General features: G+C 42.0%; 1 protein-coding gene across 1 annotated transcript in view; it reads right to left on the bottom strand.

The window, feature by feature from the left end:
* Positions 1 to 872: 872 nt before the first annotated feature.
* prx (periaxin) overlaps positions 873 to 16223 on the bottom strand; it is a 36462-nt gene continuing 21111 nt past the window's right edge. The window contains exons 12-26 of the mRNA XM_068584394.1: positions 15406 to 16170; positions 14698 to 15312; positions 12891 to 13236; positions 10656 to 12662; positions 10146 to 10349; positions 7923 to 10043; positions 7650 to 7847; positions 7495 to 7559; positions 7387 to 7443; positions 6982 to 7326; positions 6373 to 6615; positions 5872 to 6312; positions 5597 to 5615; positions 3453 to 5333; positions 873 to 3074 (exon numbers count right to left, since the gene is read on the bottom strand). Of these exons, the coding sequence (XP_068440495.1) occupies positions 2791 to 3074; positions 3453 to 5333; positions 5597 to 5615; positions 5872 to 6312; positions 6373 to 6615; positions 6982 to 7326; positions 7387 to 7443; positions 7495 to 7559; positions 7650 to 7847; positions 7923 to 10043; positions 10146 to 10349; positions 10656 to 12662; positions 12891 to 13236; positions 14698 to 15312; positions 15406 to 16170 (9591 nt within the window). The 3' untranslated portion in view covers positions 873 to 2790. The remainder of the gene's footprint in view (positions 3075 to 3452; positions 5334 to 5596; positions 5616 to 5871; positions 6313 to 6372; positions 6616 to 6981; positions 7327 to 7386; positions 7444 to 7494; positions 7560 to 7649; positions 7848 to 7922; positions 10044 to 10145; positions 10350 to 10655; positions 12663 to 12890; positions 13237 to 14697; positions 15313 to 15405; positions 16171 to 16223) is intronic.

Below are 16223 nucleotides of genomic sequence, written 5' to 3'. Positions count from 1 at the left end.
ACACACACACACACACACACACACACACACACACGATGGGAAGACGTCATGCTCCAGTTTGCATAGTTTATCGCGTTCTGTCGCAAAGTCCCTCCTCTCCGATGATTTTTTTCAAGAAGACTTGTACGTGGGTTTTTGTTTCATAATCCGCTGCAGAAAATTGATCTACACTCATTTTTTACTTGGTGACGGATTACATTTAAAGGTGAGAGTAACACGTTCCTCAAAATAGTTTTGCTGGGCCTGTCCTTATCCAACAGAACAGTAAATGTCCATGCAGTATTTTCTACATGATGTTCACAGGTGGGAATGAGAATACAGGTTTCACAGGTCATCATTGAGGGGAGTGCAGAGCTGTCTGTAGCTTTTACATGTTCTATTCCACCACTAGGGGGAACCAACATCAACACATTTTACAAACACCCACTGACTTCGTTAAAATGAAATTTTCAAAACATGTGACATGTTGTAGTAGTTAAGCCAATATAATCCTGATTTGATTTGATGAGGGGCCTCATTGCAAAAGGGCAAGACGTTTGTGTCTGGAGATGGTGCGTGTTTTTCTTCTGTACATTAGTGTGACTCTAATTCAGCCATGTGCCATGAGGATGTTGTTTACCACACATTGCTCAAAGAAGATGTTTGGATGAATCGCATAGAAAGAGGTTTTTAAGCTAATTTTTACCATACAAAGAAAAACATGAGGCATTATAAATAAAAAAAACACAATATTATTTTAAATATGGTAATGTTTGCTACATCCTAAATTTAAAGTCAAAATTATGAAATAGTAAGCATACAGTTTCTTTTATAACTAACTAATAATTCAGCATCTCAAGACATCAGGAAACAATTATTTAAAGCATTTTTGTGTGAATATCATTTTATTTATGTAACATCTCCAATGCAGCTTTGACAAAAACACTTGGCACTAAAACCCTAATAATCTAAAAGAAATGCGAAGACTTGATTAAACCAGAAAGGTAAAAATCTTACTACACAGATACTACTCAGTGCGTGTTACCTTGACATGTCACTACCCTCGTCCTGGCTTTTTAAATCTATTATCTGTTTCTCACCAGAAATACAGGCGTGGTGTTAAAAGCTGTTAATGACAAAAAGTTTGGGAGGCAATTTGTCAGGATTCATGCAATTTATCACACCATGTCATTCCACCAACCAATAAAGTATTCAAAGTTTAGTGTTCATTCTGAAATGCTTCACATCCACTTGAAAAGTAGATCCTTATTTTGAATAATCATACAAGCTGTATTTTTTAAAAAGCAATACGTCATTTATTGCCAGAAACTTATCAATAGCTGTATTTTTCTCTGAAATACTTACTGCATTTGCGAATGAAACTTACATTTCTCAATGTAGAGACAATAAAATAAAGATCTAAAAGCATCACAAGGCTCCCCATCCTCTCCAATTTAAAACAATTTATACTTTAAAAAGTAGAGATGAAAATAATGGGTAGAGGACCATAGTGAAAATGCTTTTATTAATCTGACATTTTAACATTTAGCGCTATTTTGTAATATATTCTTTAATATATTTATAAATAAATAGAAAAATGTCAGATTATTAAAGACATTTTAATCATCGTTTTGTTCTTGATCACCTTGTCTTCTGGGGAAAGCTCAGGTACGACATCAAGGAACTCCCTTCCTCAGCCAGTCTGTCATTGTAGCCGCCTGACAGTAGCATACTTTAAGAGTTTTTATTTAAGTTTTCTTAAGTGTTAAGAGAGAAAAGTTTACATTTTTTAAAACTCTCACTAATTGTGTTGAAACACAGAACTTCCCCAAATTCCCTCCCAGCCCGTTGTCGATGTTTTGAAACTCAAAACAGTTCACAGAGTTAAAAAAAAATCAAATCAGCATCAGTCAGGAGGTGTATCTTGGAGCTAAAAGCCTCTACCATGAAATATATAGTGGCTTCTATTACTGGCAGTGTACAGTAAAAACATAGATATAAAAGATAGACTAGCAGCAGGGTGGCCTACAGTAAATGATCAAGAGCAACCGGTTACCACAAGGTCACAGGTTTGATCCCCACAGCAGAAAAAGAGTGCAGTGTCCTGCCCACTCTGTGACTATCTCTGGGTAACAGCACCAGCTAAATGCTTAAATATAAAACTATGGCAACAAAGGAGAATAACCTATAATCTCAAAAAGCTCACACTTTTCCTCCAAAACAAACAAAACAGGATCAGAAAAAAAAGTATACTCCTGATTGGTGAATATGAAAATAGTTATATTTCTGATCAAAGGGATGCTGCTTCCAAAAAGCAGTGACATAGTTGTATTTACATTAATATTCCTCTGGCGTGTACTGTAGTGGTTCAAAATGTGTTATTTTGAAATAATCATGGTCAAATCCATGATGCTGATGTGAGTGAAAGACTCATTCCAGCGAATTTTGATCACACAAACAACAATAAATAATAAAGTCATGTGACATGTTTACATTCAGAGTGAAAACTTTCAAACCAAACAAAGTCTGATAAATAATTAGGACTAAACTCAAAGAACAGAAACAAAAAAATATCACATTTAAAATGCAAAAAGGAAGCATATATTACTCTGTTGCTTTAATAAGGACAATATTGCTGATTGATGAAATCGCATATTTTCATCACATTCATACCTCACCTCATAAAATATTAAAATAAAGACTTTTACTAAATCAAGGTTTGCCACGTTGCAGGCTTAGCATACAAGAACACTGCAACCTTACCAAAGAAAAACAAAATCACAATACATTAAAGATATCATTACAGCATCCTCAGCGCTTGAAGTCCGACACCCGGTGCGTTGTCGTGGTCGCAGAAGATTCGCCGGCTCGCGACTCCGTGGTAATCGTGTGCTGGGTGATCCTGGTGGTCTTGGTGACCATGGTAAGAGTTCCCTCCTCGGCGGAGGAGACCTGCTGCTCCTCGGACATTTCCTGGGTGGATAAGTGGAGCCCTGAGGCGTGGAGGCAGAAAGACCCCAAGACGTCGGCCTCGCCCGCCACCTCCCCCCTTCGCTGGGCCCGAGGAGACCCCTCTGGGGTTATTTGGAGGAAGCCTTGAGGCGGAGGAAAGGGAAACAAGCAGAGGAAAGTAGAAGAAAGGAAGCAAGGAGATGAGAGGGGGATAGGTGAAGAAATCCAGAGGAATAAGAAACTTAGTCTTATGAAGCAGAGACAAAACAGGAGAAGATATATTACTACTTTATAGAATTAACACAAGTAAAACAAATCACAGGCAATAGGACACCATGTGTACGATGCATAATGGAGTGCCTATTGTATTAACTTCTATGATAATATAGTGAAATAAGGATGCAAGTATCAAGTATGAAACACATATGCAAAGCTTATTCTAATGATTATGATTCATTCGGGAAGAGATCTGCAATTATTCACTCTCTTGTCATGTCAGTTTGAAGTTTCCCGATTCTTACCTGTGGAGTGTGGCTTCAGGCTGAACTTCGGGACCTTGAACCAGGGAGAAGACTCTCTTTCTTCAGACTCCCTGCTTTGGCTCTCAACCTCGCTCCAAGAATTGACCTTTTCTGAGCTGAACTCCATGGTAGAACTAGCCGGGGACTCTGAGCTGTCCCTGTCCAGCATATCTGTTCTGGCATGAGATGTCACCACATCCTTCGAGAGCTTCTCACTAAAACCAGCAAAGGCCATTTTGCCTGATATTCCTTTAAGCCCTTGATTGTCTTCCACTTCTCCCGGTGACAACTCCTTTTCCAGTTTCATACTCATTTCCGGATCCCCCTTTGCAGCCATCTTACCATATGGAGAGGTTAACTCCACCTTTGGAAGTTCCATTTTGCCACTGAATGCCCCTTTATTGCCCTTAGACCCCGTGTGAGGACTTGCATCTTTTTCACCGCTGAGACTTGAACTTGAACCTTCGCCCTTTAGACTGACATCAAACAACCCCGATTTGCCAGGAGAAAATGATACGGCCACTGATTTATCTTTGGACTTGTCAAAACTTGGTTTAACTTTGGGCATCTTCACGTTGACGTCTCCTTTTTCAGCCTCAGATGTTATCTCCCCTTCTCGGAGGCCTGTACATGCAGCGGACCCGTCTGCTTGTGAAGGATTTACTAAGACAAAAACAGCTTTCTTTACTTTGGGCATTTTAGGGCCCTCATACTGGGTTTCTTGCCCATATATATTCATTCTTCCCTCAGGAGAGGAGATGGAGGGTAATGGAACACCAAATTTAGGGATTTTGATTTTCTTGCCCTTTTCTGTTCTGTCCTCATCTTCGTCTTGTGATGTACCAATATCAAACTCTATGTCAGGAATCCTGGGAACTTTGATTTCTGCTTTGGATGACAAGGAGCCACACTCTCCTGTTCCGACGTCAGTTGAACCTTGTTTGGTTTTCAGACTAACACTTGGTAATGTAACCTCTGGCACTGGTATATTAATGCGATCTTTGTTCTCTTTATGTCCATTGTGGGTTTCAACTTCAACTTCATACTCAAATCTTTCTTTACTCTTGCATTTGTGTTTGACCGCACCACCTAACTCCTCATCGCCACAGTTTTTGCAGATCTTCGCTTCTGCTGTTACATCTCTGCCAGTTTTCTTTTTTGGCATTCCAATCCTGAATTTTGTTCCTTTGACTTTTGTACCCTTTACTTTACTGCTGATTTCTGCTGTGTTGAGATCCAAATCAGGTAGTTCAACCTTTTTCCTGTCCTTCTTGCCCTCTCCTTTATGGAGTCCTATATCAAGCTCCAGGTCTCCTTTTGGACCTTTGATATCGAGTGTTGGCATCTTGAGTTTCAGACCTTTGTGCTCTCCCTCAACATGCAGAGCATCTTCCACATATGCCTCTGTGTCTTGTTTTACTTTACTTTGTGTCACATCAATGTCCAGATCTGGTGATGTGACTTGTGGAAAAGGCATTTTCCCTCCTGCCTCAATGGTTGGTAGATTGATCTCGGCTTCACCTGATTTACTCGTGTGCAGTGATATACTTTCCTTTGGGAGTTTAACATGTGGACCTTTGAACATACCTCCTGAGACTTCCATTTCTCCAGCAGGTATATCTTTATTTTTACCTTTAGGTAGTGAGATACCAACTTTTGGCATCTTGATGTGTGGCAGTTTGATTGTTCCTCCCTCTGCCTCCATTTTCTCTTCCGATACATTAACATTTGCTTTTCCTTCAGGGATAGATATGTTGACATTCGGCATCTTAAACTGTCCGCCATCTGCCTTAATTTCAACCTCTGGACCTTTGATTAAATGTTTTCCTTTAGGAAGACATATGTCCACTTTTGGCATCTTGAACTTTCCTCCCCCATCAACTTTGGGACCTACAGGGCTTCCTTTTGACACTGAAATGTCTACTGAAGGCATTTTCATGTGTGGCATTCGAGATGTGTCGCCCTCAATTTCAAGCTTTGCTCCTTCAATTTTACCACATTTTCCTTTAGGCAAAGATATGTCATCATCTCGCATTTTTAAGTTTGCTTCTCCACCTCCCTCTATTTCTAGATTTGGTGCCTCAAGTTTTCCTCGAGGCAGAGAGATGTCAAAATCTGGCATTTTCCAATGAGGCATTTTTAACTTTCCCCCAGTACCTCCCTCTATGTCAAAATCTGGATCATCAATTTTTCCTCCTGCATCTCCTTCTATTTCAACATATGGACTTTTGAACTTTCCTTTGGGAAATGAAATACCAACAGAGGGCATGCTGAAATCAGGCAAATTGAATTTTCCGCCTTCTCCTTTGAGCTCCATCTCGGGACCCTCAATCTTTCCTTTGTGAAGAGAGATGTCAGTGTTTGGCATTTTCATGTGAGGCATTTTAAATTTCCCTCCAGTACCTCCCTCCATTTCAACATCTGGACCTTCAATCTTTCCTTTGGGAAGGGATATATCAACCGAAGGCATGTTGAGAGTTGGCATTTTGAATTTTCCACCTTCTCCTTTGAGCTCCATTTCTGGACCTTCAATCTTTCCTTTGGGCAGAGAGATGTCAATATTGGGCATTTTCATATGAGGCATTTTGAATTTTCCTCCAGTACCTCCCTCCATTTCAACATCTGGACCTTCAATCTTTCCTTTGGGAAGTGATAGATCAACAGAGGGCATACTGAGGTGTGGCATTTTAAATTTTCCTCCAGTACCTCCCTCTATTTCAACATCTGGACCTTCAATCTTTCCTTTCGGAAGGGATATATCAACCGAAGGCATGTTGAGGTGTGGCATTTTAAATTTCCCTCCAGTACCTCCCTCCATTTCCACATCTGGACCTTCGATCTTTCCTTTAGGCAGAGAGAGGTCGATATTGGGCATTTTCATGTGAGGCATTTTGAATTTCCCTCCAGTACTTCCCTCCATTTCTACATCTGGACCTTCAATCTTTCCTTTGGGCAGAGAGATGTCGATATTGGGCATTTTCATGTGAGGCATTTTGAATTTCCCTCCAGTACCTCCTTCCATTTCAACATCTGGACCTTCAATCTTTCCTTTGGGAAGTGATATATCAACCGAAGGCATGTTGAGAGTTGGCATCTTGAATTTTCCACCTTCTCCTTTGAGCTCCATTTCTGGACCTTCGATCTTTCCTTTGGGCAGAGAGAGGTCGATATTTGGCATTTTCATGTGTGGCATTTTGAATTTCCCTCCAGTACCTCCCTCCATTTCAACATCTGGACCTTCAATCTTTCCTTTGGGAAGTGATATATCAACAGAGGGCATACTGAGGTGAGGCATTTTGAATTTCCCTCCAGTACTTCCCTCCATTTCAACATCTGGACCTTCAATCTTTCCTTTGGGCAGAGAGAGGTCGATATTGGGCATTTTCATGTGAGGCATTTTAAATTTCCCTCCAGTACCTCCCTCCATTTCAACATCTGGACCTTTAATCTTTCCTTTGGGCAGAGAGAGGTCGATATTGGGCATTTTCATGTGTGGCATTTTGAATTTCCCTCCAGTACCTCCCTCCATTTCAACATCTGGACCTTCAATCTTTCCTTTGGGAAGTGATATATCAACAGAGGGCATACTGAGGTGTGGCATTTTAAATTTCCCTCCAGTACCTCCCTCCATTTCAACATCTGGACCTTCGATCTTTCCTTTGGGCAGAGAAATGTCGATATTTGGCATTTTCATGTGTGGCATTTTGAATTTCCCTCCAGTACCTCCCTCCATTTCAACATCTGGACCTTCAATCTTTCCTTTGGGAAGTGATATATCAACCGAAGGCATGTTGAGAGTTGGCATCTTGAATTTTCCACCTTCTCCTTTGAGCTCCATCTCTGGACCCTCAATCTTTCCTTTGGGCAGAGAGATGTCGATATTTGGCATTTTCATGTGAGGCATTTTAAATTTCCCTCCAGTACCTCCCTCCATTTCAACATCTGGACCTTCAATCTTTCCTTTGGGCAGAGAGATGTCGATATTGGGCATCTTCATGTGTGGCATTTTGAATTTCCCTCCAGTACCTCCCTCCATTTCAACATCTGGACCTTCGATCTTTCCTTTGGGCAGAGAAATGTCGATATTGGGCATTTTCATGTGAGGCACTTTGAATTTCCCTCCAGTACCTCCTTCCATTTCAACATCTGGACCTTCAATCTTTCCTTTGGGAAGTGATATATCAACAGAGGGCATACTGAGGTGTGGCATTTTAAATTTCCCTCCAGTACCTCCCTCCATTTCCACATCTGGACCTTCAATCTTTCCTTTGGGCAGAGAGATGTCGATATTGGGCATTTTCATGTGAGGCATTTTGAATTTCCCTCCTGTACCTCCTTCCATTTCCACATCTGGACCTTCAATCTTTCCTTTAGGCAGCGAGAGGTCGATATTGGGCATTTTCATATGTGGCATTTTGAATTTCCCTCCAGTACTTCCCTCCATTTCAACATCTGGACCTTCAATCTTTCCTTTGGGCAGAGAGAGGTCGATATTGGGCATCTTCATCTGTGGCATTTTGAATTTCCCTCCAGTACCTCCCTCCATTTCAACATCTGGACCTTCAATCTTTCCTTTGGGAAGTGATATATCAACAGAGGGCATACTGAGGTGTGGCATTTTAAATTTTCCTCCTGTACCTCCTTCCATTTCAACATCTCGACCTTCAATCTTTCCTTTAGGCAGAGAGAGGTCGATATTGGGCATTTTCATGTGAGGCATTTTGAATTTCCCTCCAGTACCTCCCTCCATTTCAACATCTGGACCTTCAATCTTTCCTTTGGGCAGAGAGATGTCGATATTGGGCATCTTCATGTGTGGCATTTTGAATTTCCCTCCAGTACCTCCCTCCATTTCAACATCTGGACCTTCAATCTTTCCTTTGGGAAGTGATATATCAACCGAAGGCATGTTGAGAGTTGGCATCTTGAATTTTCCACCTTCTCCTTTGAGCTCCATCTCTGGACCTTCAATCTTGCCTTTGGACAGAGAGAGGTCGATATTTGGCATTTTCATGTGTGGCATTTTAAATTTCCCTCCTGTACCTCCTTCCATTTCCACATCTGGACCTTCAATCTTTCCTTTGGGCAGAGAGATGTCGATATTGGGCATCTTCATGTGAGGCATTTTGAATTTCCCTCCAGTACCTCCCTCCATTTCAACATCTGCACCTTCAATCTTTCCTTTGGGAAGTGATATATCAACAGAGGGCATACTGAGGTGTGGCATTTTAAATTTCCCTCCAGTACCTCCCTCCATTTCAACATCTGGACCTTCAATCTTTCCTTTGGGAAGTGATATATCAACAGAGGGCATACTGAGGTGTGGCATTTTAAATTTCCCTACTGTACCTCCTTCCATTTCAACATCTGGACCTTCAATCTTTCCTTTAGGCAGAGAGAGGTCGATATTGGGCATTTTCATGTGAGGCATTTTGAATTTCCCTCCAGTACTTCCCTCCATTTCTACATCTGGACCTTCAATCTTTCCTTTGGGCAGAGAGATGTCGATATTGGGCATTTTCATGTGAGGCATTTTGAATTTCCCTCCAGTACCTCCTTCCATTTCAACATCTGGACCTTCAATCTTTCCTTTGGGAAGTGATATATCAACCGAAGGCATGTTGAGAGTTGGCATCTTGAATTTTCCACCTTCTCCTTTGAGCTCCATTTCTGGACCTTCGATCTTTCCTTTGGGCAGAGAGAGGTCGATATTTGGCATTTTCATGTGTGGCATTTTGAATTTCCCTCCAGTACCTCCCTCCATTTCAACATCTGGACCTTCAATCTTTCCTTTGGGAAGTGATATATCAACAGAGGGCATACTGAGGTGAGGCATTTTGAATTTCCCTCCAGTACTTCCCTCCATTTCAACATCTGGACCTTCAATCTTTCCTTTGGGCAGAGAGAGGTCGATATTGGGCATTTTCATGTGAGGCATTTTAAATTTCCCTCCAGTACCTCCCTCCATTTCAACATCTGGACCTTTAATCTTTCCTTTGGGCAGAGAGAGGTCGATATTGGGCATTTTCATGTGTGGCATTTTGAATTTCCCTCCAGTACCTCCCTCCATTTCAACATCTGGACCTTCAATCTTTCCTTTGGGAAGTGATATATCAACAGAGGGCATACTGAGGTGTGGCATTTTAAATTTCCCTCCAGTACCTCCCTCCATTTCAACATCTGGACCTTCGATCTTTCCTTTGGGCAGAGAAATGTCGATATTTGGCATTTTCATGTGTGGCATTTTGAATTTCCCTCCAGTACCTCCCTCCATTTCAACATCTGGACCTTCAATCTTTCCTTTGGGAAGTGATATATCAACCGAAGGCATGTTGAGAGTTGGCATCTTGAATTTTCCACCTTCTCCTTTGAGCTCCATCTCTGGACCCTCAATCTTTCCTTTGGGCAGAGAGATGTCGATATTTGGCATTTTCATGTGAGGCATTTTAAATTTCCCTCCAGTACCTCCCTCCATTTCAACATCTGGACCTTCAATCTTTCCTTTGGGCAGAGAGATGTCGATATTGGGCATCTTCATGTGTGGCATTTTGAATTTCCCTCCAGTACCTCCCTCCATTTCAACATCTGGACCTTCGATCTTTCCTTTGGGCAGAGAAATGTCGATATTGGGCATTTTCATGTGAGGCACTTTGAATTTCCCTCCAGTACCTCCTTCCATTTCAACATCTGGACCTTCAATCTTTCCTTTGGGAAGTGATATATCAACAGAGGGCATACTGAGGTGTGGCATTTTAAATTTCCCTCCAGTACCTCCCTCCATTTCCACATCTGGACCTTCAATCTTTCCTTTGGGCAGAGAGATGTCGATATTGGGCATTTTCATGTGAGGCATTTTGAATTTCCCTCCTGTACCTCCTTCCATTTCCACATCTGGACCTTCAATCTTTCCTTTAGGCAGCGAGAGGTCGATATTGGGCATTTTCATATGTGGCATTTTGAATTTCCCTCCAGTACTTCCCTCCATTTCAACATCTGGACCTTCAATCTTTCCTTTGGGCAGAGAGAGGTCGATATTGGGCATCTTCATCTGTGGCATTTTGAATTTCCCTCCAGTACCTCCCTCCATTTCAACATCTGGACCTTCAATCTTTCCTTTGGGAAGTGATATATCAACAGAGGGCATACTGAGGTGTGGCATTTTAAATTTTCCTCCTGTACCTCCTTCCATTTCAACATCTCGACCTTCAATCTTTCCTTTAGGCAGAGAGAGGTCGATATTGGGCATTTTCATGTGAGGCATTTTGAATTTCCCTCCAGTACCTCCCTCCATTTCAACATCTGGACCTTCAATCTTTCCTTTGGGCAGAGAGATGTCGATATTGGGCATCTTCATGTGTGGCATTTTGAATTTCCCTCCAGTACCTCCCTCCATTTCAACATCTGGACCTTCAATCTTTCCTTTGGGAAGTGATATATCAACCGAAGGCATGTTGAGAGTTGGCATCTTGAATTTTCCACCTTCTCCTTTGAGCTCCATCTCTGGACCTTCAATCTTGCCTTTGGACAGAGAGAGGTCGATATTTGGCATTTTCATGTGTGGCATTTTAAATTTCCCTCCTGTACCTCCTTCCATTTCCACATCTGGACCTTCAATCTTTCCTTTGGGCAGAGAGATGTCGATATTGGGCATCTTCATGTGAGGCATTTTGAATTTCCCTCCAGTACCTCCCTCCATTTCAACATCTGCACCTTCAATCTTTCCTTTGGGAAGTGATATATCAACAGAGGGCATACTGAGGTGTGGCATTTTAAATTTCCCTCCAGTACCTCCCTCCATTTCAACATCTGGACCTTCAATCTTTCCTTTGGGAAGTGATATATCAACAGAGGGCATACTGAGGTGTGGCATTTTAAATTTCCCTACTGTACCTCCTTCCATTTCAACATCTGGACCTTCAATCTTTCCTTTAGGCAGAGAGAGGTCGATATTGGGCATTTTCATGTGAGGCATTTTGAATTTCCCTCCAGTACTTCCCTCCATTTCTACATCTGGACCTTCAATCTTTCCTTTGGGCAGAGAGATGTCGATATTTGGCATTTTCATGTGAGGCATTTTGAATTTCCCTCCAGTACCTCCCTCCATTTCAATATCTGGACCTTCGATCTTTCCTTTAGGCAGAGAGATGTCGATATTGGGCATTTTCATGTGAGGCATTTTGAATTTCCCTCCAGTACCTCCCTCCATTTCAACATCTGGACCTTCAATCTTTCCTTTGGGAAGTGATATATCAACAGAGGGCATACTGAGGTGTGGCATTTTAAATTTCCCTCCAGTACCTCCCTCCATTTCCACATCTGGACCTTCAATATTTCCTTTAGGCAGAGAGATGTCGATATTGGGCATTTTCATGTGAGGCATTTTGAATTTCCCTCCAGTACCTCCCTCCATTTCAACATCTGGACCTTCAATCTTTCCTTTAGGCAGAGAGATGTCGATATTGGGCATTTTCATGTGAGGCATTTTGAATTTCCCTCCAGTACCTCCCTCCATTTCAACATCTGGACCTTCAATCTTTCCTTTGGGAAGTGATATATCAACCGAAGGCATGTTGAGAGTTGGCATCTTGAATTTTCCACCTTCTCCTTTGAGCTCCATCTCTGGACCCTCGATCTTTCCTTTAGGCAGAGAGATGTCGATATTGGGCATCTTCATATGAGGCATTTTGAATTTCCCTCCAGTACCTCCCTCCATTTCAACATCTGGACCTTCAATCTTTCCTTTAGGCAGAGAGATGTCGATATTGGGCATTTTCATATGTGGCATTTTGAATTTCCCTCCAGTACCTCCCTCCATTTCAATATCTGGACCTTCGATCTTTCCTTTGGGCAGAGAAATGTCGATATTGGGCATTTTCATGTGTGGCATTTTGAATTTCCCTCCAGTACCTCCCTCCATTTCAACATCTGGACCTTCAATCTTTCCTTTGGGAAGTGATATATCAACAGAGGGCATACTGAGGTGTGGCATTTTAAATTTCCCTCCAGTACCTCCCTCCATTTCCACATCTGGACCTTCAATATTTCCTTTAGGCAGAGAGATGTCGATATTGGGCATTTTCATGTGAGGCATTTTGAATTTCCCTCCAGTACCTCCCTCCATTTCAACATCTGGACCTTCAATCTTTCCTTTGGGAAGTGATATATCAACCGAAGGCATGTTGAGAGTTGGCATTTTGAATTTTCCACCTTCTCCTTTGAGCTCCATCTCTGGACCTTCAATCTTTCCTTTGGGCAGAGAGAGGTCGATATTTGGCATTTTCATATGAGGCATTTTGAATTTCCCTCCAGTACCTCCTTCCATTTCAATATCTGGACCTTCGATCTTTCCTTTGGGCAGAGAGATGTCGATATTGGGCATTTTCATGTGTGGCATTTTGAATTTCCCTCCAGTACCTCCCTCCATTTCAACATCTGGACCTTCAATCTTTCCTTTGGGAAGTGATATATCAACCGAAGGCATCTTGAGAGTTGGCATCTTGAATTTTCCACCTTCTCCTTTGAGCTCCATCTCTGGACCTTCAATCTTTCCTTTGGGCAGAGAGATGTCGATATTTGGCATTTCCATGTGAGGCATTTTAAATTTCCCTCCAGTACCTCCCTCCATTTCAACATCTGGACCTTCGATCTTTCCTTTAGGCAGAGAGAGGTCGATATTGGGCATTTTCATATGAGGCATTTTGAATTTCCCTCCAGTACTTCCCTCCATTTCAATATCTGGACCTTCGATCTTTCCTTTGGGCAGAGAGATGTCGATATTGGGCATCTTCATGTGTGGCATTTTGAATTTCCCTCCAGTACCTCCCTCCATTTCAATATCTGGACCTTCAATCTTTCCTTTGGGAAGTGATATATCAACAGAGGGCATACTGAGGTGTGGCATTTTAAATTTACCCCCAGTACTTCCCTCCATTTCAACATCTTTACCATCACACTTTACTTTTGGTAGCGATATGTGACCTTCAATGTTACCCGATTTTCCTTGAGGAAGAGACAAGTCAATTTCAGGAATCTTGATGTCTGGCATCTTGAATTTGCCTCCTGGTTCATTAACCTTTGCCTCATGCTTTACTCTTGGCAAGGACACATCCAGGTCTATTTTGGGAATGGAAACGTCAATTGTTGGCATTTTGGGAATTTTGAGGTTTCCCTCATAACTTCTGATACTAGCCTCTGACACATCAACCTCTGCTTTTGGGAGAAGAACCTCAGTCTCTGGTGTTTTAGCTGCTGGTAGTGACAGCTCAATAGAGGGCATCTTAACCTTGGTCTTAGACTCAAGGTGACCACTTGGCTTACCTAAATCTTTTTCTTTCGAGCCAAATCCTGGCATGGAGAACTTTGGTAGTTTAATGGAGACATCCGGTGCATGGAAGCCACCCTTTCCTTCTGCTTCGGCCTCCAGTTTAGCATCAACGTCTCCCTCCGGTAGTTGACCTTTTGGTGATGATATTTTAAACTTGGGGAATTTAACTTTGTATTTAGATTTTTGGTCTCGATTCTCAACACGGATGTCCGGATTAGAAATGTCAATTTCTCCCTTTTTTACTTTGACATCTACATCAGGACAAGACACAGATACATCTGCATGCTTTTTGGATACACCAAATGAAGGCATTTTGATTTTTGTCTTTTTCATTTTAACTTTCCCATCCCCATCAAACTCCACTGATGGTGCCCTAATCTCTCCTTCCACATGTGGTGGGCTGAGGGAAACATCTCCCTTGGGGCCAGATATTCCCAAATCACCACTCTTGGACTTTCCACCAAACCTGGGAAGAGAGAAACTGGGCACTTTAAGGGAGACATCAGGTATATCAAAGCTGCCCCCGGAAGAAGGCCTGCCTCCCTCTGCTTTAAGAAGCTCCACTTTCACATCGTCAACTTTTGGTTTGCTGAGGCCAAAGTCTAGATCCACTGTTGGAGCTGAGATGTCAACTATCGGTAGTTTAACAGAAGGAAGTTTGAGCGATGCATCTGGACCATCTATATCACCTGTCTTGATTTCTGCACCTTTAACCTTTAATGTTGCTGGATTAATGTCTTTTTTTAGACCAGAAATCTTCAAATCTCCTGATGCTTCAGGACTACTGGTGTCCACTTTAAGACTTCTGTCTTTCAGCCCAGAGGGAAGGCTGAGGTCAAGATCGAGTTTCGGGAGATTAATGTCCAAACTCGGCATTTGGAGCCCACCACCTTTTTTACCAGACAGGTCAACTTTTGGCACTTCAAACTTTCCCTTTCCAGATGGTCCTTCAATATTGATATCTCCCTTGACTTTTCCCACTGGAAGAGACATTTCAACAGTTGGCATCGCAACATCTCCACCCTTTATCTCTGGTTTTTCCACTTTGACATTGCCTTCTGGCAAGTTCATCTTTGGAAGTGAAACATCCAATTTGGGCATTTTAAATTTGCCTCCTTTTACCTCAGGACCTTCAATAATCAGGTCAGTCTTTCCTTTAGGGAGTGACAGATCAATGTCTGGCATGTTGATTTTTCCTCCCTTTAGTTCAGGACCTTCGATGTTCACATCAAGTGCCTTTGCTTTTATTTTAGGAAGTGAGATATCAACAGAGGGCATATGGAACTTGCCTCCTTTTCCAGCATGCCCTTCAATGTCAATGTCTACTCCTGTTTTTTCTTTGTGGAGTGACATGTCAATGTCTGGCATCTCAATCTTCCCTCCTCTGATGTCCCAGCCTTTTATTTTGACATCGCCCTCTGGTTGACTCACGTTTGGTAAAGACACATCGAATTTGGGCATTTGAAATTTGCCCCCCTTTACCTCAGGACACTCAACATTAAGGTCACCTTCAACTTTTCCTTTTTGTAGTGAAATGTCAACAGGTGGCAAATTAAACTTTCCTCCTTCAACATCAGGAACTTCAGGGCTGATATCTACTTTTAGAGACTTCATTTTAGGGAGTAAAATGTCTCCTTTTACTTCAGGTCCTTGAATACCAACATCAACTCCCTTTGCTTTGATTTTAGGAAGTGAGATATCAACAGAGGGCATGTGAAACTTGCCTCCTTTAGCACTGTGACCATCAATGTCAATATCCACATCTGCTTTTCCTTTTGGAAGGGACAATTCCATCGTTGGCATATCAATTTTTCCTTTCATATCTGGTCCTTCCACATTGGCGTCAACATTTGGGAGACTCAATTTTGGTAGAGTGACATCATATTTCGGCATTTTGAATTTCTCTCCCTTCACTTCAGGGCCATCAACATGCATTTCTCCCTCAAGTTTTACTTTTGGAAGTGAAATGTCAACAGTTGGGATGTTGACTTTTCCTCCTTTGAAATCAGGACCCTCAAGGCTGATATCAACATCCGGAGATTTTACTGTGGGCAGAGAAACATCAAGGGATGGCATGTTTAGTTTTCCACCTTTAACACCCTGACCATCAATATTCATGTCTGGACCCTTAGCTTTCATTTTAGGAAGAGAGATATCAACAGAGGGCATGTGGAACTTGCCTCCTTTGCCAGCATGCCCTTCAATTTCAATTTTCCCTGCTGCTTTCGGGAGTGAAATATCAATGTTTGGCATTTCAATCTTCCCTCCCTTAATGTCTGGGCCTTTTAGTTTGACATTCCCCGATGGGAGACTCACTTCTGGCAATGAAACATCACCTTTTGGCATTTTATATTTAACCCCCTGCAACTCAGGCCCCTCAATATCAAGGTCACACTCAACTTTTCCTTCAGGGAATGAAACGCCACCTTTAAGTTCAGGCCCATCAA

Source organism: Clinocottus analis, unplaced genomic scaffold, assembly GCF_023055335.1.
Source record: "Clinocottus analis isolate CAN_PGR_092001 unplaced genomic scaffold, fCliAna1.0.p SCAF_2, whole genome shotgun sequence".
In the NCBI taxonomy this organism is placed as follows: Eukaryota; Metazoa; Chordata; class Actinopteri; order Perciformes; family Cottidae; genus Clinocottus; species Clinocottus analis.
The sequence above is the reverse complement of the archived record's forward strand: the minus strand, read 5'-3'. Positions and strand labels throughout refer to the sequence as shown.